A 24,948-nucleotide genomic window follows, 5' to 3' on the forward strand; every position below is an offset into this window, starting at 1 on the left:
TGTTGGTTTGCAAGAGGACGGAGGGGTGGGATGGCGAGAATGCCCACAGCGCGCCCCCGCTCACACTCCCCAAGCCTGGGCGCAGCCGCTCTGAGCGCCGGGTCCTGAGGCGAGTCCCGCGCTCCTCTAGGAGCGGGCGAGCGCCCTCCGTCCAACGCTGGCGCCCGAGCCGGGCCCACCGGGATCCCAGCCCGCGGCGCGCGCCTCTGACCGGGCCCCGCCCCCCGGCTGCCGCGAGTGGCGGGCGGGGCGCCGGGAGAGAGGCGCGCGGGGCTGTGCGGCGCCACCTCCCCTCCGTGCCGGGGGAGGGAGGGACGGAGCGGACGGGCGGGAGAGAGAGAAAGCCCGACCGACCGGCAGCCGAAGAGCTGCATGCAACCGGTGGGAGGCCGGGCCAGCCGGGGCTGGGGCTCGGGCCGTTTCTTGGCGGCTCCCTGACGGAGAGCGCGGACGGCCCGGAGGCGGCGGCTCTGAGCTGGCAGGCGGAGGGTTGTCTCCCGCGCCCGCCTGCCCGGCTCGGTCCGAGGATGCGGGGGGGCGATGCCCGGGGCCAGGGACGCGCTCTGTCACCAGGCGCTGCAGCTGCTAGCCGAGCTCTGTGCCCGTGGGGCCCTGGAGCACGACAGCTGCCAGGATTTCATCTACCACCTGCGGGACCGCGCCAGACCCCGGCTTCGCGACCCAGGTGAGTGCAGCCGCCGCTGCTGGGCGCGACCGGAGGGCCCTGTGCTGGGAGTTGGGGCCGCACCGGGGCCTGAGGCAGATGGGCGACGCGGACTGGGGGAATGTGGGGGGTGGCCGCCGACCTAGAGGAGGGGATCAGGAAGCGGCTCGCCGTGGCCTGATGCTGGACCCGGGCGGGGACCCGGGCAGAGGCTGCTGCGCGGAGGCCGGGTCCGGGGGGACTGGGGCAGGGCTGGAGGGACCACGCCCGCCACCTGCGCTCCGGTCGCCCTCGCTCCGGGGGGCGGCTCCCGAGCTCCCGGCTCCGCGCTCCACTTCCCGGGCTCTGCGCTCCGGCCGAGGGGAGGCCGCGGCCGCTTCTCCGCCGTGGGAAGGGGGACGAGGCCGGAGGAAACTCTGGGAAGTTGGGAGTTGGGGACGGCCCCGGCTGCGGCTGAATCCCACTGGGCACTTCCCACTCTCTCTCTTGAGCGCCCATTTCCCTTCCCCGGTCTAGGGTGGGAAGGGCGGGGCGGGATCTGGCTCGGGGCCGGCTACGGGGAGCTCCGGGTCCTGGGCAGCCCGGCCTGAACCCGTTCCCGGCGGGTCGTTTGGCGTGGAGGCGGCCTGGGCCTGGGCGCCCCGAGGTACCAGCTGCCGCCGCCGGGCACAAACGGGTCGGTGGTGGGCTTGCTGGTCATGGCTGGGGCACCTGCACTTATCCCTAGTGGAAGTTGCACAGCTCCTAACTTTGGAAAGTTCGTTTATTTTGGCATTTGACCAATTAAGGTTAGAGGAAGGAGTTTTAGTGTAGCCATTTGCTTTTCCTAAGGGCCCTGGGTCTCCCACATTTCATCCACTGCTGTTTACTGGAAGACACAGTCCAAATGTTTACTTGAGATTCTTCTTACCTGGAGAAATCATTTTCTCGAATATTCTCTCAACCTAAATACAAAAAAAAAAAAAAAAAAGTATGCGTTAAAGATGGGATGAGAAAATGGCCTTTCCCCTTGATGTTCCTGTGTATAAATATTGGAAAGGAGCTATTGCTGTGCAAATTATCCAGTACAAATTTACCTCATTTTAAGCCAATCCATTATATAAAAATCTACTTGCACAAAGGATAATTATTTGATTTATAAAGAGATACACAGCGAGTCTGACTTACATAGCATTTCCTTGATAGTATATTCAAAATGGGTCGGTGGGGTGAAGACAGATCATCTGCCAAAAGTTTTTATCAGATTTTCCCTACACAAAGTCTATTTTTCTATTGAAAAAGAAAGATTATTGTTCCCTGTTGCCTGTGGTTACATTAATTAAGTTTATCAGGTGATCACTAATGTGTTACTTCAAACTGCAGAATTAAGTCAAGAAATACTGTTGATCCCAAACAATTTCCCTGGAGGTTCAATGCCCAGCCTTTGTGTGGCTTCCTGCTGGCTGTGATGTGCTGCACAGACCACAGATACCAGTGAGAGCTCCTTGTTTTGTGAACTGGGAGCCCTGGATGATGTCCTAAGTGGGGAAAGTTCTCTCCTTGAGCCATGGGAACAAGAAAATTATTTAGCATGCTTCACCTAGAGCAAGTATTAGTGTTGAAATGTCCCACTTCCTTGCCTGTGACTGTGCCACAAATTCCCATTGTTATCCCACATAAGTCGTCTCCTTTGGCTTTCTTTAAAGAGAAGATGAGTGAGGCCTCTTGCTGAGTCCATGTTTAACACTCCACATCTTTTTGGCTGATTTTATGCCTCTGCTTCTTTTAATATATAAGCTGGATTCCATGTTCTTGGGCTTTGCTTGGCCCCTGCACTGGGTTGCCCTTGAGGAAGAGTCACAGAAAAAAACTCCTTGCAAGAAACAAGTCTGATAACTTGGCTGAGAAGAAGCCGCAGTTAAGAGTATGCCCTGCTAGTCCTTGAGTTCCTAAAAGCGCTATGGTGCTTTCCTAACTAGGGCATGGTGGTTTCTAGGTAGCCCATGCCGCTCTGGGTCTTTGGTTCAGGCTGGAAGTAGCCTGCTCCTGAGGCAGGAGTGGGGCACTGTGAGCATGGGGTGAGAGGGATGGAGGCTAAAGCCCATATCCAGAGTGCACCCTCTCTCCCAGGGCACTTAGCTCAGGCCAGATCTCTCTTCACTTCCCTCCTTCCTCTCCTTGCCCACATTAATTCTTATATTAGATGCATTTATCTCTATCCCTCTGAAGCTGTTTGATTGTCTGAACCAAGAGTGGCTTTCATTTCGAGCGCTAAGAGCTGAGTGGCTTGAGTAGCTGCATTGCACAACACTGTACATGGTGCCCTGGTGATTGTCTAGTGTGAACCAAAATAAGCATACACACTGGTCCTAGGACACGGGACCCCGACAAAGTCCTCTCTGTAAATGAATGACTTCCTTTTCTGCAAAGGGACTCAACTGAATGGCATTTGCCAGCTTTCTCTGTCCATTGTCTATCCATGCCTACTCGGTGGTAGTTAGATTTTCTCAAGCTCCACTGAGGAACTTTGGTTTTAGAAGAAGAACACAGACATCATTCCCTGTGGGGAATTATGCAGAGGGACACTGCATCTGGGATATTTGTTCATTTTTTTCAGAGGTGGACTATGCGTGGGTCACAGATCAGTGGCCTTCCAGAAGGGTTATTCCCTGCCCAGGTAGCTGGGGTGCTCTGATGTGGGAGTACAGTACCTAGTCTCCCCTGACTTGGTGTTAAGAGAGGATTTGATGAAAGTGCAGTGTTAAAAAGTAAAGCTGAGTCACATTTGGATCTGGAATGCCTCACCCAGGCTTTCATCTGTATGAACTATGAAAGTAAAGTGCCGATCTTTAAGCTGAGTGTGAGCACTTTTTTTTCTCCATAGAGAGCAGTTAGAATCCTTCTGTTAAGTGTCTTTATGTTGTTTCATATATTGGGGATGTGGGACATAAACTTGCAAATCCCAGAGTGTAGCCTTCATGACAGAGGGAAGAGCAAGTACAAAGGTCCTGAGATAAGGGCATCCTTGATGTGATTCAAAGAACAGTGAGTTTAAGGGTGGCTGGAGAGAGAAAAAAAATTGAGAATGATGAGAAACATGGTTGAGGGCTGGAGGGGAAAGATCACGTAGGGTCTTGTCAACCAGCAGAAGGACTTTGGATTTTACTCTCAACGAGAAGGGAGGGATTGAGCAGAGAAGTGGCAGCACTGGGGCTCTTTGCTGAGAAAATGCTGTTGAAGAACAAGGGGAGAGACAGAGAAACTTGATAGGAAGCTGTTGTGATGCAGACAGAGTGGGAAGTGGGTTGGCCAGCGTTGTCATAATGGAGATGGTGACAAGTGACTGGGTTGTGGGCACATTTGAAGGTAGCTGCGCTGGGATTTGTGGATGGGATGGATGTGTGGGGTGGGAGAAGTGGAGTCAAAGAAGACTCCAAGGCTTTTTGACCTAGGTTACCTCCATTTACTTCAAGGGGTGGAGGGAAGAAGGAAATGAGGTTTCTGTGTTACTAAAAAATATTTTTTTTAAATATTAAGTGTGTGATGTCTCTCAGTTCAACAGTCACCTGAAACATGAATGTGTTCTTTAACAACATCAACTGGTCTATGCTCACATTTTGTAACTGGAGACTTCACACTCTCTCCTCAAGAGGGCCGATTGATTGTAGGACAGCATTTATTGTTAGAGGATTTTTTCCTGGTATGGAATGAAGAGTTCTGTTTAACTTTCACTCGTGGACCTTGATTGCACTTTTTTTTCCCCCAGTTAAAAACAATTGGTTTTTTCCTTTGGCTGTAAGGAGGTAGAGATGTTAGCTTTTCTTAACCCACTTTTTCCACATCTGGAAAAGAAGGGAGGATTGTGTCATGTAATTTCTAGGTTTTAACCACGTTGTATTATTTTCCTTATAAGCCTTTTCTTCTCTAGGATGCCAACCGTGTCCATGCCAAACTCTTTATGTAGGTCATTTCATTTAATCCTCATGACGTCTTCTAAGACCTTGCTGCTCCAAGTGTTCATCTGTGGACCAGCAGCATCAGCATCATCTGGGAGCTTATGAGAAACACAGACTCTCAGGCCCCACCCAGACCTACTGCACATGAATCTGTGTATTAACAGGATCCTCAGATGATTTATAGGCACATTCAAATTTGAGAAGCATGGCTAAAAGAGATTGGTATTTATGAATAAACTGAAGCTCAGAGCTAAACTAGCAGCAAGGCCATGGGTTCCATTTGGAAAGGGTTGAGTCTAAGTAAAAGTAGCTTCTTAGGTAAACAAATTACATGTACTAAGAATCTGAGAGTTATTGTGAATGAAAATTTCCTAGGTCTTTTTTCATAAGAGCCCCCTTCAGACCTCCTTTGTCTATTGCGTTCTTCTATAAAGGATTTAGTCTCTAACTATAGGTTAAATTCTACGCAGTTGTAAAGATTCAGCTTAATTTTTAGGTTTTATGTTGACATTCCAGCTTTGTGTTTCTAGAGATTTTTCTTCATTTTGTGGTCAGGGTGTGAAGACAAGCCTTATGGCTCATTATTAGTGACTTCTCTTTTCAAGTGGACATTGACCTTCTCAGGAAAAGCTCTTTCTAAACAAATGGTTTTCAACCTTGGCTGCACATTAGCAACATTTCGAGAGCAAACAAATAAAACAAAGAGTTACCAATGACTGAGCTTTACTCTAGACAAATTAAATCTGAGTGTCTGGTGGTGGGGCCTGTTATCAGCATATTTTTTAAGTTCTTCTGTTGATTCTAAAGTGTTGATTCCAAGTGGAGGACAACTGTTGAGACCATCAAGCAAAGGATTAAACCACCTAATCTGCTCAGCTCAGCTCAGCTCGTATTTCTTTCCTGAAAAATTAGGAAAGATGGTATGGAAAGTCAGGGGTGTTGTTAACGGTTGCCATACACATCGACTGATTCTTTATTTTCCTTTGATAATATTGCCCCCAATTTTTATTTTGAGGTTTCTGTAAAAATCTATTGAGATCCATTATGTTCACCCAACTTGGGGGGTTGGGGGTGGAAAGAAGAACAAACTGAGAAAATCGTGTCCAAGTAGTAGTTCATTAAAAAGCCAGAATGTGGAACCCTCACTAATGTCAACTGGTACTGAATTAGAATGAAATAATTTATTAGAAGATGTACATATAAGATAATGATTAAATATAGTTTCTAAGGGAAAACTTCAAAATAATGAGCAAGATTAAATATTAGTCTTATTAAAAATTTCACAGATAGTCAAAAGAGAGTTAACCTTAGAGCACTAGATTTTTATGAATAGACATTAGGATGATGATGCACAATGGGATTAATTTTTAAAAATTAATGATAATTGCAATCAGGAAATAGAGAGTCTTCTAAGGAATGAGTGGCATATTGGTTGCACAATATGTGAAGATAATTTGCATTTGCTTCAGTGACATTTGAGGGCTTCTTCATAAATATTTTATTTAAACAAGTGTGTTTTCATCTCTGTGGGATTCTTCTACATGGACCAGTGAGTGGTTTAGTCATGAGGTAATTATCAAGAGGGAAAAACAAAAGCAAACTGTGGTAAAGGCATCACAGGCCGTCCTGTGGCCAGCTGCCTCTTTCAGAATAAACAATCAAAAGCACAAACTTTTTGATGTGGGCTAACCTCTCAAGGAGAAATTAAGCTGACACCTAAGGGAAATCACCTAAAATGCCCTGTTCTGTATAGAGCATAGACTTTTCTTTCATGGTGAAAGCATATCGGCACATTTGTGTTTGTGTGTGCACATGTGCTTTCCTGTATGCTTGGCCTAAAAAAATTTGTAATCCCTCTTGACTGAGTTACTTGAAGGAACAGACAAGTTTACTTCCTAAGGTGTATAGAGAAAGGGGAGGAGCTTAGAGAGAGGCATAAGTGGGAGAGCAATCTCACTTTTAAATGGATTAATATGGAGGGTGCTTTTTTTACTTTCTAAGTGAAATCACAATTTAAGCCATAATGTGCATCACAACTTTTTCTTTTCAGTGTTTTGTTGGGGTTAGTTCTAGGAATGACTTTAAACCAAAGCAAACCGCAAACCCTTAATGACTAGGTTTTGCAGATCTCCTTGAAATATTCATGTGTCCTTGTGCGTGTATTTTATCACACAAAAACTTTTATATCAATATTGATGGAACTGCACCTGAAGGGGGAAAAAAACTCAGCCAGGAAATCAAGATGACAAAGTGGGATAAAGAAAGAGCTTTAGAGTCAGAATCTGATCTTGCTCTTACTAGCTTTATGACTTTGAGCAAAATATTTAACTCTTCACTTTATTCATCTATTAAAATGGGCGTGGAAGGCTTCATGGGAGCACCGTGCCCAGACTAAATGCTAGATTTTGGTGGTCCTGGTATTTATCTGTTCATGCTTCTTCTCAGCTGTGGTCCATGGGCATGCATGTGTTTTACCCATTTCTAATCACTCATAGACAAAAGTTTCCATTCTACTTTTTCTGTATGCTTAGCATTTTATCACTGCTCGTATGTCCCTAGGTGGATCTCTGTGTCTTAGTTTCCTCATCAGTAAAATGGATTACCAGTGTTCGGATAAAATATAGGATGCCCAGTTCTATTTGAATTTCAGATAAACAATGGGTAGTATTGCATGGGATAGACTTATACTATACCTGTCATTTATCTGAAATTCAACTTGAACTGTACCCCTTATATTTTTATTTGCTAACTCTGGAAACCCTATTATAGTATTTATCTCACAACACGTGTGAAATACTTACCATAGTACCTGGCACATAATAAATGTTCAATATATAGTAACCATTATTACTATTATATTTTTCCATGTTGAACAGTCATTATTGTGCAATTTTAATGATGACTATATATATTCCGAAGAATAGGTAAATCTTTTTCACTTGACCATGCTTTTTGGCCATTTCTAGCTTCTGATTTTTCATTACTATAAATACTATTTTGTATCTATAATATCCTACTCCCTTTTGGGAGATTTTCTTCTCCCTTTTTCTGCTCTAGTCAATGCAAAGGAAACTATGTTGAGGCCCCAGGGCCCTGGGGCTTTGGCAGGAGGACACCCTGACAGCAAAAGGAGAGCTGGTGGAGGGGCCTCATTAGACCTTCTTCTTGGGGTGCAGGCTGTGGGGGTGGCTGCACTTCTTATGGCAGTCCAGTACAGTATCTGACTCTTGCAGATACAACTCTTACAGTTGTATTCCTGGGCCAGCTGGTGGAGGGAAGGCTCAGTGATGCCATCCCGCAGGCGATGCAGTAAGTATGGGGTGGACTCTTTCTGAATATTGTAGTCTGAGAGAGTGTGGCATTCTCCAGCTGTTTGCCCACAAAAACCAGATGCTGCTGGTCAGGTGGGATGCCCTCCTCGTCTTGGATTTTGACTTCAACATTCCCAGTGCCGTCATCGGGTTCAACCTCTAGGATGACGGTCTTGCCTGTCAGGGTCTTCGCAAAGGTCTGCATGTCTACATCTGCCACAAGACTGCGGCCACTGACCGGCTTGGCTATGTCCTTAAAGAGGAAGAAGTGGAATATTTATTAATGATAAATTATCAACAATGAGTTCAGATTGTTTTCCTGTAAATTTTCAACCTTAAAAATAAAATCTTCCAGTTATTTTACCAGCAAAAGATGGGATTATTCAGGAAAGAATTGCCACATGGGACAAACAACCTGTGGCAAAACCATGGGAAATCTGGAGAACAAAGGTACACCTTTTTAGGGAGAAAAGGGTAAGTTGGGAAAGCTGTCATAAACTAAAAGTCCATTGGAGTAAACTGGTGGCTTCTCATTGGCTGAGCTGTTGAGTGGTGTGGGGATAAGAAAGCATGTCTTCCCCAGGTGGGATAGTAAAGTAGCATCCATGTGCAAGATCAAGTCCATCTCTTCCTGTTGGGTCTGCAGTGGTAGGGCATGGGAGCTCCCCTTCCCAAACCTCCTGACTCCATTTTAGTAAGGTTTTCCATTATATTCACAAGATCTATGCCAACTATCCCTGCTACATAGCAAACCCACCAGCATTAGATGGTAATAATGTGAAGAAAAACCTGCTAATTTAACAGGTTTTAAGTGGCTGCCCAGTTGTTTCATTTATATTTTTTTGTTGGTGTTGGTGCAATTGAATATTTTCAATGTTTTAAACCTACTTTTGTTTCTTATGTGAATTTTCTGTGTTTGATCTCTATCATGTGGCAGTTTATTTTTTGAGAATCTTAATGTTTTTCCTACTAACTTGCATTAGTTAGAATATAAATATTCTGTCAGATCAGCTCACAGAAGGATTAGTTCACTGTTCAGTGAATGAGCTCTCCTTGTCTGACTACAGTTAATCATTATGCTAGACTGATTTTTGAAATTTGAAGGGTGCATCAACAAATTGGGATTCACTGTAATATTCTTTTTTGGGGGAAGGAGGTAAGGTTTAATTGAACAATGTTGAGAATTTAGAGTGTCTCACTTTCTGCCCATAATGGTAAAGAAAAAAATCGACACACTGTAACATTCTTTCCAATGCAAAGTACTGCCTTTATTTATGTGAAATATGAAAAAAATTGTGATGCAACTTGGATCTCTTTTTCTGTATGTTTTCTCTCCCTCTTTCCAACTCCTCTTCCCCTTCCAGCAATTATGAAAACTTTACTCTAGCTACACTGACCAGAACACTCTTTTTTAATTATAATTAAGTTAAATTAAGAAAACATTGGAGTGCCTCGTAATTGCCAGGTACTCGGTTAGGCATCAGTAATTCAAAGACACATTAGACATGGTTACTGCCCCTATGGCTTTGAGATAAAACAATAATTGCAATTAATAAAATGAAGACAGGAAGGGAGATATATATGGGAAACAGTGCAAAGAAAAGAGGAGAGAAGTAATTAGCTGGCTTGAGAGGATCTGCAGAGGATTCCTAGAGAGGTTAATTCTTGGGTGGAGCACTTTGCCTGGAATGTGTGGGTGGGAAGGACATTCTAGGAATTTATAAAGGTCCTATATCAGGAGGAAATGGATCTTTGGTAATAATAGTAAGTAGAGTCTGTGTTGGGACTGTTGAGGGAGGAGTCTGTTCTAGTAAACACTGGTCAGATTGTATGCCATTGTCAAAGTCCCACTGAGGACTTGGGCTAGAACACTCTGATGCGGAAATCTTAAAAGAAGTATAATTTACTGTGATGGGTCTAGAGGACTCATTCTCAGCAAAGTACTCTGGGAGATTTCAGGATGGCAAGGTTCTGTGAGTGCCCATCTCTAGTCTCTTTGGTTGCTCATGGGAAATAAGCTCAAGTTGGTGGTGATGCTGCTTTTTTTGTCGAAGGTAAGGTCTTGACAGATTGGAGTCACTGAATGATAGATCCCTTGTTGTAGATCCCCAATCATGTCACCCTGAAACCCAGGTATAATTACCTCACATAATTGTACAAACTGCCTTTAACAAATTTAGTCATCTGGTTCAAACATCTGGCTCCAGATATCATTTCAGAGTATGCCAACAGTGACATCTTGCTTCCTTGCCTGGTTTTTTAATAATGAAAAAGCAACGTGTTCAGTTACATTGCAACCACACAGTATGTGGATATACACAGTCTGTTTTCTCTGATGTTATAGGGCCCACGAGGGAGTAAGCATGGCAGACCTGCTTAGTGCCCACCAAGCCATGCTGTGGAGATGGTGCTTTATTCTGAATACAGGAGCTGCCAAGTAGTGGACACGATTTGTTAAAATAATTGAATTGGGGGCACCTGGGTAGCTCAGTCGGTTAAGCATCCAACTTCGGCTCAGGTCATGATCTCACGGCTCGTGGGTTCCAGCTCGCGTCTGGCTCTGCGCTGACAGCTTGGAGCCTGGAGCCTGCTTCAGATTCTGTGTCTCCCTCTCTCTGTACTCCTCCCCCTCTCATTCTCTGTCTCTTTGTCTCTCAAAAATGAATAAACATTAAAAAATATATATTTTAAAATAATTGAATTGAATGCCCTTAGGTGGGTCATACACTTTCCACTTTTTTTTATCCTCCCTTACGCCCTCCCCACACACATAAACTTTACTCATTACATTTATAGGATATGCCTGACTACTGAAGACATTTCAGTTTGCATCACCTATAATACTGCAGACCTGCTGAAGGGTTTTAAGCTGAAAATTAAGGTGAGCAGATTTATCTTCTAATTATATCACTCTGGAGACAGGATGGAGGTTGATTGGAGAGATCATGATTGGAGATGCCATTTACTTATCAAATGATTACTGAGCATCCCCTATGTGCAAGGCTCTGTTCTAGGTATGGTATATAGCTAGATATGTAGATACAGTATTGTGTATATAGTAGGAACCAAACAAAATAAAAAGCTTTCCCTCATGGCACTTATGTGTTCCTGAGAGGAAAATTATAATACATAAATAAGTTAACTAATTACATAGTATGTTAGATGGTAATAAGTGCTAAGGAGAAAAATAAAACATGGAAAGAGAATAGGTATGGGGACCAAAACGGCATCACTGAGAAGCTGATATGTGAGTAAAGGTTAGAAGGAGATGACGGGAGTAAGGCATGCACACCCAGGGGAAGAGCATTCCAGGCAGGTTTAAAGGTTCTGAATCAGGCACGTGCTAGGTATTAGCCCAGGGCAAGAGAGAAAGACATAGGCTGGAAAGTGATGGCAGGGTGATCACAAGGCCCTATTAGCCATTGTAATGAATACGACTTTTACTCAGAAAAAAATGGGAAGTCATTGAAAAGTTTTAAAGCAGAGCAGTGTAATATCTGACTTAAGAATAGAAAGGATTACTCTGATAAGACTGTAGGAGAGTGAGGGTAGAGTCAGGGAAAACAGTTATTTGACTGCTATCATAATTTATGTGAGAGATAATGGTGGCTTGGACCAGAGTGATGGCAGCGAGAAATAGTCAGATTCCAGGTGGCTTGAAGGTAGAGCTGATAGGAGTTACCAATGGATGGATGTAGGGTATAAAAGACAGAGAGGAATCCAAATGACTCCCAAGATTTTGGCCTGAGCAAGGGAATAGAGTTGTAGGGGAAGTAAGTTTGAGGGGAATGATTAAGGGCTCAGTTTTGAATGTGTTAAGTTGGAAATGCTTATTAGTGAGTCAAGTGGGGCTACAGATTAGTAAGTTGGATATATGAGCCTGGAGTTGGAAAAAGATGGCCTGACTGGAGATATAAATATAAGAATTGTAGGTATAGAGATGATATTTTAAATGACTCTGGCTGAGATGATCTAGGAGGACAGGAGAGAAGAGGACCACTAGTTCTGGAGGTCTCCATCCAACACTAGGAGGATGGAGAGAAGTCGAGGAACCAGCCAAAGAAGACTAATAAAGAGGGACCAGAAAATCCAAGAGTATTGACCTGAAAGCCAAAATGAAAAGCCAAGGAAAAGGTATATCAAAGAGGAGGGCATAAAAGTCATTTCAGGGCTACCATTAGGTTAAGTAGACTGACCACTGCAGTTAGTAGTGTAGGGGTCATTAGAAATGAAGTTGATAAGCAGTTTTGGTGAAGAGGAGGGAATAAGAGCCTGATTGGTGTAGCCTTAAGAGGAATTGACTGGCAAAAGTAGTAGTTGGTGAGGGAAGTAAGATCAAGGGGTTTTTGTTTTTTGTTCTAAATTAATGTGATGGGAATGATCTAGTGGAGAACAAAAATACATGATGTAGGACAAAACAGGAGAATTGTTGGAGCAGCATTCTTTTTTTTTTTTTAAGTTTATTCATTTATTTTGAGAGAAAGCACGTGCATGAGCATGAGTGAGATAGGGGCAGGAGGAGGGAGAGAGAGAGAGAGAGAGAGAGAGAGAGAGAGAGAGAGAGAACCTAACTCGGGGCTCCATCCCATGAACTGTGAGATCATGACCTGAGCCGAAATCAAGAGTCAGATGCTTAACCAACTGAGCCACTGGAACAGTATCCTTGAGCGGCTATTGGGATATCTTTACTAGGTGCTCGAGGATGAAGTCTAGCCTGCAGATATACATCTAGGAGCCATCAGCATAGAGATTATATGTAAAGCTAAGACATTAGATGAACTTACCAAGGAAGGAATGAAGATTAAAAAGAAGAAGTCAGACTACTAGTTAGAGGTTAGTAAGATGAGCAGGAACTGACAAAAGAGACTGAGAAGGAACAGCAAGTACTGTGGGAGAAAAATCAGGAGTATGGTGGCCTGGAAGTACAGAAAGTATTCCTGGAAGGAGGGAGTGATCCTTTAAGTGAAATGCAGCTGATAGATCAAGATGAGAACCAAGCACTGGTTGCACTTAGCAACATGGAGCTTCATTGATGACCTTGAACTGAGGGATTCTGAAGGAGTTGTGGGCAAGTGGAGCTCATGAAGAAAAGTTGGAGAACATACCCTACATTTTTGAGTTTTATAGTGAAAGAAAAGGAAGGAGAAAATAAGTCAATAGATGGTTTTTAAATAAAGGAGAAAGTGATTACAAATTCGTTTGCTAGAGAGAAGTTAAAAAGGATGCAGAGGATGTGTCCTCAGGCAGAGGAAACAAAAGCAAAAATAACCTGTTAGGACTCTAACAAAATAAAAGGCTTTTGCACAGTAAAGGAAACCATCAACAAAACAAAAATGGAACTTACTAAATGGGAGAAGATATTTGCATTTGATATATCTGATATAGATATTGATTGATATTTTGATATATCCAAAGTAGCTGAAGAACTTATACAACTCAACACCAAAATATCAAACAAAAACAAAACTGAAAAAATCCACCATAATCTGATTAAAATGAGCACAGAGGGCCTGAATAGCTATTTTTCCTAAGAAGACATACAGATGGCAAACAGACACATGGAAAGTTACTCAATATCACTCATCATAAGGGAAATGCAAATCAAAAGCACAATGAGATATCACCTTATACCACCTGTCAGAATGGATAAAATCAATAAGGTAAGAAACAACAAGTGTTGGTGAGAATGTGGAGAGAAAGGAATCTTTGTACACTGCTGGTAGGAGTGCAAGATGGTGCAGCCACTCTGGAAAACAGTATGGAGGTTCCTCAAAAAATTAAAATCAGAATTATTATGTGATCTGACAATTCCAATGCTTGGTATTTACTCAAAGAAAACAAAACAACTTAGTTCAAAAAGATATATGCACCCTTATGTTTATTGCAGCATTATTTATAATAGCCAAGATATGGAAGCAACCCAAGTATCCATTCATGGATGAATGCATAAAGAAGGCATACACACACACACACACACACACACACACACACACACACACAGAAGTATTACTCAGCCATAGAAATCTTACCATTTGCAACATGGATGGATCTAGAGGGTATAATGCCAAGGGAAATAAGCCAGTCAGAGAAAGACAAATACCATGTGATTTCATTCATATGTGGAATTTGAGGGGAAAAAAACATAAATTAACAAAGAAAAAAGAAACAAAAAAACAGAGTGTTAAATATAGAGAACAAAGTGGTGGTTACCAAAGGGGAGATGGGTAGGGGGATGGATGAAATAGATAAGGAGGATCAAGAGTACACTTACCATGATGAATACTGAGTAACACAGAGAATTGTTGAATCATATTGTACACCTGAAACTAATATAACAGTGTATGCAAATTATACTTCAATTTAAAAAAAAGAGATAAAATGATGTAGGGAATTGTATTACCTGAGTGCTGTGTTTGAGTAGGTGGGTTTTTCAACAGTTCATTCATTGTCAGCGAGTCAGGAGTCCAGGTGGGCAGATATGGTTTGGAGATCATATAGAAGTTTGTCTTCTGATTGCTCTCCCATTCTTAGTGGAAAAGGAGGTAGCAAAGCTATCAGCTGAGAGTGAGGATGGGGTGGGAGGTTATGGAGGTTTGAAAACTGGAGAGGTATAATGATAGTCCAGAAGATGGGAGAGTAAATGGATCAGGGAAGTACAACGTACTTGCCAGGTGATGTTATGGGCCCACTTGAAGTTCGTGACCATGAATTTGATGTGATACCCACCACCTTAAGCATGAATGTTTTCCCCACCACGTGCACCTGTGTTTGTGCAGGCATGAAGAAACAGGAGTTACGTTTAAGCAAGGTCATGCTGATATATGACAATGAGAGAGTGGCAAAAGAGTTGAGGGTATAAAGAATGGAGGAACTGGGGCAATTGACTCTGGAATCTCATCTGAGTAAGGAGGGGAGAGTAGACATGCAGAGGCAGGAAAGAGATCGGAGGCTTAGAGGATTGTGTGGGATGATTATTGGGAGCACAGTGAAGAGGAGGGACTGCAGTTGTTGTTATTAACCAGCTCTGCGATGTGACTGTGGAATGAGGCCCTAAGGTAGGGTGAAGGACAAGTTATAGACGGAGACAGGGGCAAGAAGACAAAGACCGTGGTTTGGGAAATATTGAATTAACCACACGTTAAGACAAAAGTAGTATTGGAGAGAGTGACACTAAGCCAGGAATGGGAGGAAGTGGGGAAATGGACTGTAGAATATAGATGTCTGTGACAGGAATGGGTATGTGTAGGGTAGTGGTGCAGTCAGGCAATATGAGATTCAAAGCTGGGGGATTTTGCAGAACACCAGAAGTAGTATTAAACTATTAGTATTTAGGCAAAAGAGTTAAAGGAATGTTTTAAGGCAATGGAATGGAGAAGAGGGGATTGATATAAAACATATCTAAGAGGTAAAAATAATCCGTATACTGATATGGAGTAGAGGGATCCTAATTTTACAATTTTTGGCATAAGTGCCTGGAAGGATGGTCATGTGACTTATTGTTTACTACAAGAAGTTGAGTACGGTTTATGCAAAAAAAAAAAAAAAAGATTAATTTTAAATGTGTTAAGTTTGAGGATGTATGGAAATCTGTTGCAGACATCCAGGTCTGTTGACTGGTGGACCATTGGGAAGAAGTTACTAGAAATCAGGAAGGGTGAGAGATGGTTGAACACTAAGGTCCCTTCCAACTTGAAGGGTTTGGGAAAATGATTCTCAGTTCCAGCTATGCATCAGAATCAATTGGGAAACTTATTTTTTTGTTGTTGTTTATTTATTTTTGAGAGAGAGTGGGGAGGGGCAGAGAGAGAGGGAGACCCAGAATCTGAAGCAGGCTCCAGGCTCTGAGCTGTCAGCGCAGAACCCATGAGCAGTGAGATCATGACCTGACCCAAAGTTGGCCGCTTAACCAACTGAGCCACCCAGGTGCCCCTCAACTGGGGAACTTTTGAAGACATACTTCCCTGTTCCCTGACTGACTAAATCAGAATCTTCAGGGGTGATGCCTAAAGTGTCTCTATGCATAAGTCTGGTGTGCATCCAGGGTTGCAAATGACATGCATTTATGGCCTTTATGGATTGAAATTACTTTTTACAGCCCCATTGTCAAAATAAATGCTTTAACCATCTGTATAAAACTGTTATAATATATTAGGCAAGGAAATCCAAGCATGAAAATGCTTTTACTATCTATCATTGATTCTTTTTTTTTTTTAAACCACAGTGGGAGTTATCTCAAATTATTAGTACAGCTGCTGTTGGCACAACTAATAATAAATTCTGTAGAAAATTTTGCTGTAGAACGTGACTGTAGCACCATGGCACGGACTAAAATCATGGTCTTCTTTTTTGTTAGACATGTAATATGATTGTCATTTATTTTTAATTTAGGATAACCATACTGTAAATAAGCTCTGTAAGAAACTCTAACTAGGCCGTGAGCTTAGAGAAGACGTGATTGCTTGATTCCTATACTCTACCACTTGTTCTTGCCGATATGTTCACTTCCTATGAGGAAAAACTCTGGAAATAAAGAAAGAGGTATAAATGGGGACCACATTCGAACCACTTTTAACACTTGACACTGAAAATCTCAGGTGCAACATATTTTCAATTGTGACGTTTTCAAATAATATGGAAGTCCACTGATGGCATAGCTGGGCCAGCTCTAAATGCTTCCCAAATTATTTCAGAAGGAATGAGAAAACTGTTGTTTGCTATTCTTTAATCTGTTCCACCATGACTGCTACTTTAGATTTAATGTCACTGTAATATACCGAATTTATAGGTCATCCTTCTCCTGGGGCTTTTAAAGTGCTTTGTGTCTATTACTTTAATTTTGGAGGGAGCTAAAACTCATCATGTTATGGAATTTATTTCAGAGAGTATGCAGCAAGAGCTACAAAATCTCCCAAAGTGTTTCTTTTTTCCTTCCACATGCTGTTGGGAGAAGCATCCATTGATTGTAACTCCACACTGCTTTAGAGACCACTTATGGGTGGATTACTGTAGGCTTTTCTGGGGGGAAATCTAATCCCCAGAGGTTCAGTTTGAGAGGATCCACTCTGCAGGCCGATAAAGATTTAAATCACAGCTTTTTTTTTCCATTACATTGGTTTTTTTTATCTTTTAATTTTTATATTGTATTATATGTCAATGACTCAATCATAGCTGTCTTCCCAGTGCCTCAGTATGTGGGAACTGGGAAGTTAAATTGGACAGATTCACAAAACAAGGGCCCTATAGCATATTCCTTTATAATAAAAAGAGATGTTTTAGGGCTTGCAGTCACAGCACTAAAGGACAGTCATCAGATTTGATTCAGGGAATGGAGGGAGAAGTGGGTGTTAAATAGTGGCCTTAATAATGCAGCTTAGAACATGGGGAAATGTCAGAGGAGGATCGAGTTGGATGTACACTACTTGATTTTTTAAATGCTCAGGAAATGGTTTCATTTAATGTTTTAAAATAACATGTGCAAAATATCTGTGGATTTTATATTTATCTGCTCTTTTTTCTAAGGCCTCATGCTAATTAAACTAACATTCCTGTAACAAGCATACTGAATGTGACATAAAAGTCATCAAATAAGACTTATTTTAGGTTGGTAATAGTGCTATAAACAATGAAGACCACTCATTAACTTAATGAATCAAGTAGTATTCAAATGTATGCAGGTAAGTTTGTTCAAACTTCCAAGTTAGAAACATCAGAATTATGATTGGAGACCATCATACTTCACCAATAATGACACATCAGTAGACAATAAGTAGATAGAAATAATATTGCTAACAGTTTGATTCATAAATACCTATGGATTTTCTAGTCACCAAAAGAGAGAAAATGTTCATGGAACATTTAAAAAAAATGGTTAAGTACCATATAAAGGGAACTGATCAGTCCATAAAAAGGGAACATTCATTCCAAAAGATCAAAGTTGTAGAGGCCACATTTACTAACCATAATGCAGTAAAACTATCAATGGGTGAATAACAGGTAACAACAACACCAGGAGCCTAAACTCCTGAAAACTGAACTCTTTTTTAGAGATCTCTTTAGTTAAAAAATCAGAAATGGAAACTAAAATTCTAGACATTGAAAATACTGTGGAAATGAAAGTACATATATTAAAACTATAGAGTGCAGTCAAAGCTATATTTAGATGAAAACTCATAGCTTTCATTAATTCTAGTAAATAGAGTGATAGAAAATGAATACACCAAGCATTAAACTTAAAAACCCCCAAAATGTAGGAGCAAAGCGTTAGTAAAACCAAAAGAAAACATTCATGTATTAGAAAGTGAAAAATCAAACACACAAACAAAAGTGGTATTAATAAACAAAACTGAGATATGCTTTTTTTTTTGAAATTTACATAAGTAAATATTTTGTTGTTCTGACCAAGAAAAAAAATGAGAAAACAAATACAGAGTAAAAAGAATGAGAAAAAGGATTTAATGACAGATATAGAAGAGATTAAAAAACATAAGAAAATTCCATATATGCCAATGATGTGGAAATACAAATTGAGTAGAAGTTATAAAGCATCTCAGAGGAAGTATAGAAATATTTAGAAGAAGCTGAATGGTGGACAAAGAATATTTGACACACAAAGTTATAGGCCCACATATTTGTATAGGTCAAGTCTATCAAAATGTCAAGTAATCTATCATCTTCTTCTTTGTTGGAACCATAATAGTCTTTGCAAATTTGTTTTAAATTCTCATTGCAAAACATTTTACATGAGCACAAGAATTAGATAAAGGTCACTACCACTTTCGTTGTCCAGAAAGAGTCACTGTTACTTCTTTTTACAGAAGTGAAATTGCTAGATTTAAGCTTATGCACTTTGAATACTCAGTACCAAACTATCAAGTTGTCCTCTGGGAAGAATTAACAATTCACATAATGTTAAAACTATTCCATAGCATAGGGGCACCTGGGTGGCTCAGTTGGTTCACCTCAGAGCCTGGAGCATGCTTAGGATTCTGTGTCTCCCTCTCTCTCTGCCCCTCTCCCAGTCATGCTCTGTTTCTTTCTCTCTCTCTCAAAAATGAATAAACATTAAAAAAATAAAAAAAAAAACCCTATTCCATAGCATAGAAAAGATATAGAAAGCATTCCAGTTCACTTTATGAGCCTGATATCAAATCTAACGAAGACAATAAGAAGAAAGATCTTTAAATTAATTAATTAATTAATTAATTAATTATTTTTGAGAGAGAGAGAGGGAGCAAGCCGGGGAGGGTTAGAGAGACGGGGATAGAGAGAGAATCCCAAGCGGGCTCCTCAATCTCAGCACACAGCCTGATGTGGGCCTCGAACCCACAAACAGTGAGATCATGACCTGAGCCGAAATCAAAAGTCATTTGCTTAACCGACTGAGCCACCCAGGTGCCCCAAGAAAAAAGAACTTTATGCACATTAAAAAAAAAAAAAAAAACAACTCAATTAAGCACATAAATGCCCAAGTTGTATGTTAAGTAATAGTAGAATAAATACAGCTTTTTAATGATATACTGTGACCCAGTGGAATTTTCTACTGGGTGTTTACTTTGAGGATATAAGAATGGGAAAGCACTAGGAAACCTATCATTCATTGTGTGAATAGGTTTTGGGGTGTGTGTGTGTATAAAATACATAAAGTTATTTAAGTTTATTTTTGAGAGAGAGAGGAGAGCATTAGTGGGGGAGGGGCAGAGAGAAGGAGAGAGAGAACCCCAAGCAGGTTCCTTACTGTCACCACAGAGTCCGACACGGGGCTTGATCCCTCCAACTCTGAGATCATGACCTAAGCTGAAATCAAGAGTCGGGTGCTTAACTGACTGAGCCACCCAGGTGCTCCTAAAATTATTTAAGTTTTGATAATGTTTACACAAAAGTAACTTAAACTTTTCCTATTTTTTCTCAGTCTCCATCCATTCCTTCATTAAAAAAAAAAACTTCACTGCGGCATATTTTACATTTTCTATAATTCAGCCACTTTTAAGTGTACAATTTAGTGATTATTTAGTAAATTTATGAAGTTCTGCAAGCATCATTATCAATCATTTTAGAATGTTTTCATTGTTCCAGTTAAATCCCTCATGTCCATTCACCATTACCTGGTTCCAGAAGACCCCTAATTTACTTTCTGTCTCTATCAATTTGCCTTTTCTGGATTTCAAATAAATGGAATCCTGCAATATTTGATACCTCTTTTGTGACTGGATTTTTTCACTTAGCCTACTTTTTTTGAGATCCAGCCATGTTGTACAATGTGTCATCAATTCTTTTTTATTACTGGTTAATATTTCATTATATGGATATACCACATTTTATTTATCCATTCGCCAGTTCATGGACATTTGGGTTGTTTACAGTTTGGAGCTATTATGAATAATTGATACTAAGAACATTTAGGTTCAAGTCTTTGCTTAGATGTATGTTTTCATTCCTCTTGGGTGCACACCCAGAAGTAGAATTGCGGGGTCATATGACGACTCTACATTAGCATTTTGTGGAATTGCTAAACTGTTTTCCGAAATGGCTGCACTATTTTACATTTGCATCAGTAGCGTGTGCGGGTTCCCATTTCTCCACAATCTCAGCAACGTTTGTCATTATCTTTGTTATGATAGCCATTCTAGTGTGTGACATGGTGCCTTATTCACAACACATGATAGGTTTTTAGAGAAACAAACAAACATAATCACATCAGATGATGCCATAACAATTATATGATAAAATTCAATATTATTCTTTGTTAATACCTGAGGGGAAAAAAGCTGCTATCCTAATATTAAGTATGATGATGACAACAATGGTATTAACAATTACACTATAACTAGTAACAATAATAATATTGATGAGACATAATAGAACTTGAGACCAGGTATTACTCTAAGCTTTTTATATAATAACTCATTTATGGGGCGCCTGAGTGGCTCTGTCGGTTGAGCGACCGACTTGGGCTGAGGTCATGATTTCGCGGTTTGTGAGTTCGAGCCCCGCGTTGGGCTCTGTGCTGACAGCTCAGAGCCTGGAGGAGCCTGCTTTGGATTCTGTGTCTCCCTCTCTCTCTGCCGCTCCCCTGCTCACTCTCTGTCTCTCTCTGTCTCTCAGTAACAAAAACGTTAAAAAATTTTTTTATAATAGCTCATTTAACACAGCCACCTTGGGGTAGGTTCTAGTGTTATCTCCATTTTACAGAAGAGGAAGCCAAAGTGTCGCATAAGTGATGTGTCTGCCTCCACACAGCCAGTTAAGTCTTGGAGCTGGAATTGGAATGTAGCCATTCTGGATGCAGAGTCCACCCCATCAAACTTTACAATGTAACATGGAGAATCTCATTTCATCTGGGCCCTCAGTGCCTCCTGGTAGTTCTTACTTGTCATCTGGCTTCTTCCTTGCCCTTTTCTCCCTCCTCTCAAGCTCTACCTCTACCCTCAACTTCCCACTTCTCAGAGAAAATAAAGACTATGCAAAAAACCAGACAAACCTAATAGAACAGAAATAGAGTAACATGGCATTATTGTATTTAGTAAACATAGCATTTCAAATCATTGGGGTGGGGGGATGGATTATTCAGTAAATAGTGTTGAGAAAAACACCGTATTTCTGCTCTATACTCCAAATTTGTCATGTATTTTAAATTTTCTAAAAAGTAAAACCGTTAAAATTTTAAAGGAAATTGTAAGATAACCTATAATTAGGATTCTCTACATGTGACAGGAAAACATTAATAACAGTGGCTTAAACACAGAAGGTACGTTTTTAAAGTTCTTTCACATAAATATACCTAGAAATAGGCTTCCTAGATCTGAGAGGCTCCAGGTAGTCATGAGACCCACCTTCCTTCTGTCTTTCTATTTTGCTTTCTTTAGTGCATGGCTTATAGCTCAAAGTCACCACATGGGGTAAAATGGCTTCTGGAATTCCAGCACTCACATTTACATTCCTGGGAGAGACAGAAGAGTCCACCTCCAGCTCCAGTCTGCTCTTCCTCAGTAACCTTTTTGGAAGTCCCTGTCAACACTTGTGCTCTCATCTCTTGATCCGAATTTAGTCCCACGGCCATAACCAAAGTTGGGAAATGTAGTCTTTTGTCTTGACATATTGTCAAGACAAATTCCAAGTGCAATTTAAGTTTTATTGTTTTGGGGAAAAGGAAAAAATAGATTTTGGGTGGCAACTACCAGTTTCAGGAATAACTTAGGTAGCTGAAGCCTTCCTTGCATGACCCCCAAAGCCAATAACCATAAAAGACAAGCTTAACAGAGTTTGGTTTTTTGTTTTTTGGGTTTAAAAAAAAATTTTTTTAATGTTTATTTATTTTTGAGACAGAGAGAGACAGAGCATGAACGGGGGAGGGTCAGAGAGAGAGGGAGACACAGAATCTGAAACAGGCTCCAGGCTCTGAGCAGGCAGCACAGAGCCTGACGCGGGGCTCTAACTCACAGACCGCGAGATCGTGACCTGAGCTGAAGTCGGAGGCTTAACCGACTGCGCCACCCAGGCGCCCCAAGCTTAACAGATTTTGGCAAGCACAATAGCAGCAGTGTTTTCTTTTGCAAAAGTCCTTATAAACAAAATGACGGCAAATCACAAAATGAGACAGAATAATTGCAGTGAATGACATATAATTAATATTCTCAAAATGTAAACAGATATACTAATTAGTAACAAACTTGATTGCCTGTGCCTTTTGGCAATAAAGTATCAATTCTTTGGTTCTTCTGTAGATGTATATTATAGACTAAACAAAACTTAATCTTTTGTTTACTTTAAAAAAAAAAAACATGACCTTTTAGCAAGGGGAAACATTTTTTTGTTTTGGGTGTTTTTCTCTTCTCTTCAAGGGCACGTATCAGGCTTATCTGTTTAATGCTATCCTCTATTAATACATGTACATTGCTGGGCTGTTTGATTTAGGACAGATTCAGCTAGATTACCTGAATGCTCAATTAACTGCTATGGTGAGAATCATCTGCTTTCAGATTGATAAGAAGATCAAATCAGTAGCCATTCTTAGTTCAGTGCTTCATCAGCAGTGAATTAAGGTGAAACCATTAGCGGTCATTTTTCTAAATACTAATCATTGAATTCAAATCCTAGAAAAAGCCTTGCGTGTTTTTAATAGTTATTATAGATTGGAATGTTTTTAACTGAGTTCAGGACTGAGGGACATCAGGAGGGGATACTGTTTCTGGCCAGATTACTTAGACAACAATAATTCTTCACAGCTTTCTGTTAATATCTTCTGATTAACAAGCAAGTTGGAGCCAACTGATTTCGGCTGTTTGGTATCCTTGGTAACCACTGTTAGATGATGAATTGAATCAGTCAAAATTAATTTCTTGTGAAAATGTGCTTCCATGAGGAACTATTGACTTTGATGTTTAGATGCACAAGAAATATGTGTATGTGTGTATATATGTGTGTGGGGTGTGTGTGTATGTGTGTGCATATATGTATATGTTTGCATGTGTATATATCTCATCAGATGTAAAGAATATTTGTAGATAAAAGTGTGCAAAGCCTAGTAAATTCAAAAAGTAGGGAAGATGAGGGAAGGCTGCAAGGGCTCTGCCTTTAAGGATTTTGCTTCTACCTGGAGAGGGACGACTTAAAATGAAGGAACCAGAGGCATAATAGCCACTGTATGAGCTTTTGTTCAGCTACAGGAGTAAGTAGCCTTCTTTCCCTTGCATCTGTGAATGCTGTCATGACAAAGCTATTTTATTGTTATAGAAGTTTGGAAAAAGAGAACAGTTCTTTTTCCAATATAAAATAATGCAATATATATTTTAGCTCCAAGCCCATTTTAAATGTCAATTTAGGAAGCATTTTCCTTTGGTCCTGGTGGGTGCCTTAGCTGAGGCCCATATCTGTTGCAAACCATGCATTTCTAGAAATGTGCATTTTGGAGGGTATTGCTAGGACATGAAGACACAGTGGTGGACTGTGTAGCATGGGCCAGGATTGCTGGTTGGTGTGATAGCAGCACTCTCACCCCCCACATTTGGAGCCTGTAGCAGACATGACCCAGGTCCCTTTAGGCCATGCATTTCCCTAGAGGGAACTGGGGAGGAATGCATGGTCCTGGTATCAGTTCCATATAAGATTTTGACAAATGCTGACTTCAGGACAGTCTGCTTGCTCTCAAAGGAGCTGTAAGAAAGGAAGGAAGAAAAGCAGGAGCTGAGCTATAACAAGGTAAATCACAGTTTCATTTATAAGATTTGCTGCTTAGGATTTTTTTTTTTTTTTTACCATAAAATCTGCCTTTGTTCTATAGTTAAATACTTTCTAAATGAAACACTTTCAGGGAATAACACATATTCTAGGCAGTCCATGTAAACTGAGTTCCAACACTACTTTACCACTTCATATTTGTGTAACTTGAGGATAGTTATCTAACTTCGTGGTGCCTCAGTTTTCTTACCTGCAAAAGGAAGATAATGTTGATAGGGGGACTGCAAGATATAAGAGATCATGGATTTAGGACAGGACCTGGCATTTAGAACTAAATTAATGTTACTTCCCTTATGACTCCCTTCAGGAAAAACTTATCTGAGCTTCATGAAAGTCTGCACAGGTGACTTTTATCCCATCCTTTATTTTTGCTTTTTTACTTCTTCCATAAATCATTCTTCTTGTTCTCCACTCATCTCTGGTGTCTTACTCCATTATTTTTTCTCTCCTTTTTCTTCATCTTATTCCCCCTTACTTAATTTTATCCTCCAAATTTGTTATTGGCTCTTTTCTGCTACTCTTCATAAATGAGAATGTAATGTAATCTGGCTATTCGTGTGTTGGATGCTGTCCTTGGTGCTGGAGTTATTGTGACTGAAAAAGGCATGATCCTTGTCATCAAAGAAATGAATTATCTTCTAGTGGAGGAAATAGAGAAGTAAACAGGCCATTACAATTAGTGCCATAAGGGAAAATGCGGTGTGTTACGGAAGCACGTGGGAAGGGCACCTAACTCAAACTTGCCAAGAGTGGTGTCAAAAACAGCATCTCCAGATAAGAAGTAAATAAACTCTGATATGTTATG

The 24,948-nt window shown here is 40.9% G+C and overlaps 1 protein-coding gene and 1 pseudogene across 3 annotated transcripts in view; one reads left to right on the plus strand and one right to left on the minus strand.

The window, feature by feature from the left end:
- Positions 1–261: 261 nt before the first annotated feature.
- SYT9 (synaptotagmin 9) overlaps positions 262–24,948 on the plus strand; it is a 200,168-nt gene continuing 175,481 nt past the window's right edge. Inside the window, exon 1 of one of the 3 annotated variants that reach the window (XM_045484375.1) lies at positions 262–685. In XM_045484375.1, coding sequence (XP_045340331.1) covers positions 541–685 — 145 coding nt within the window. In that variant the 5' untranslated portion in view covers positions 262–540. The remainder of the gene's footprint in view (positions 686–24,948) is intronic. The other 2 variants (XM_045484376.1, XM_045484374.1) reach the window with 2 other exon arrangements.
- LOC123601318 lies at positions 7,644–8,596 on the minus strand (annotated as a pseudogene).

The sequence above is a fragment of the Leopardus geoffroyi genome, chromosome D1 (genome assembly GCF_018350155.1).
Source record: "Leopardus geoffroyi isolate Oge1 chromosome D1, O.geoffroyi_Oge1_pat1.0, whole genome shotgun sequence".
Lineage (NCBI taxonomy): Eukaryota > Metazoa > Chordata > Mammalia > Carnivora > Felidae > Leopardus > Leopardus geoffroyi.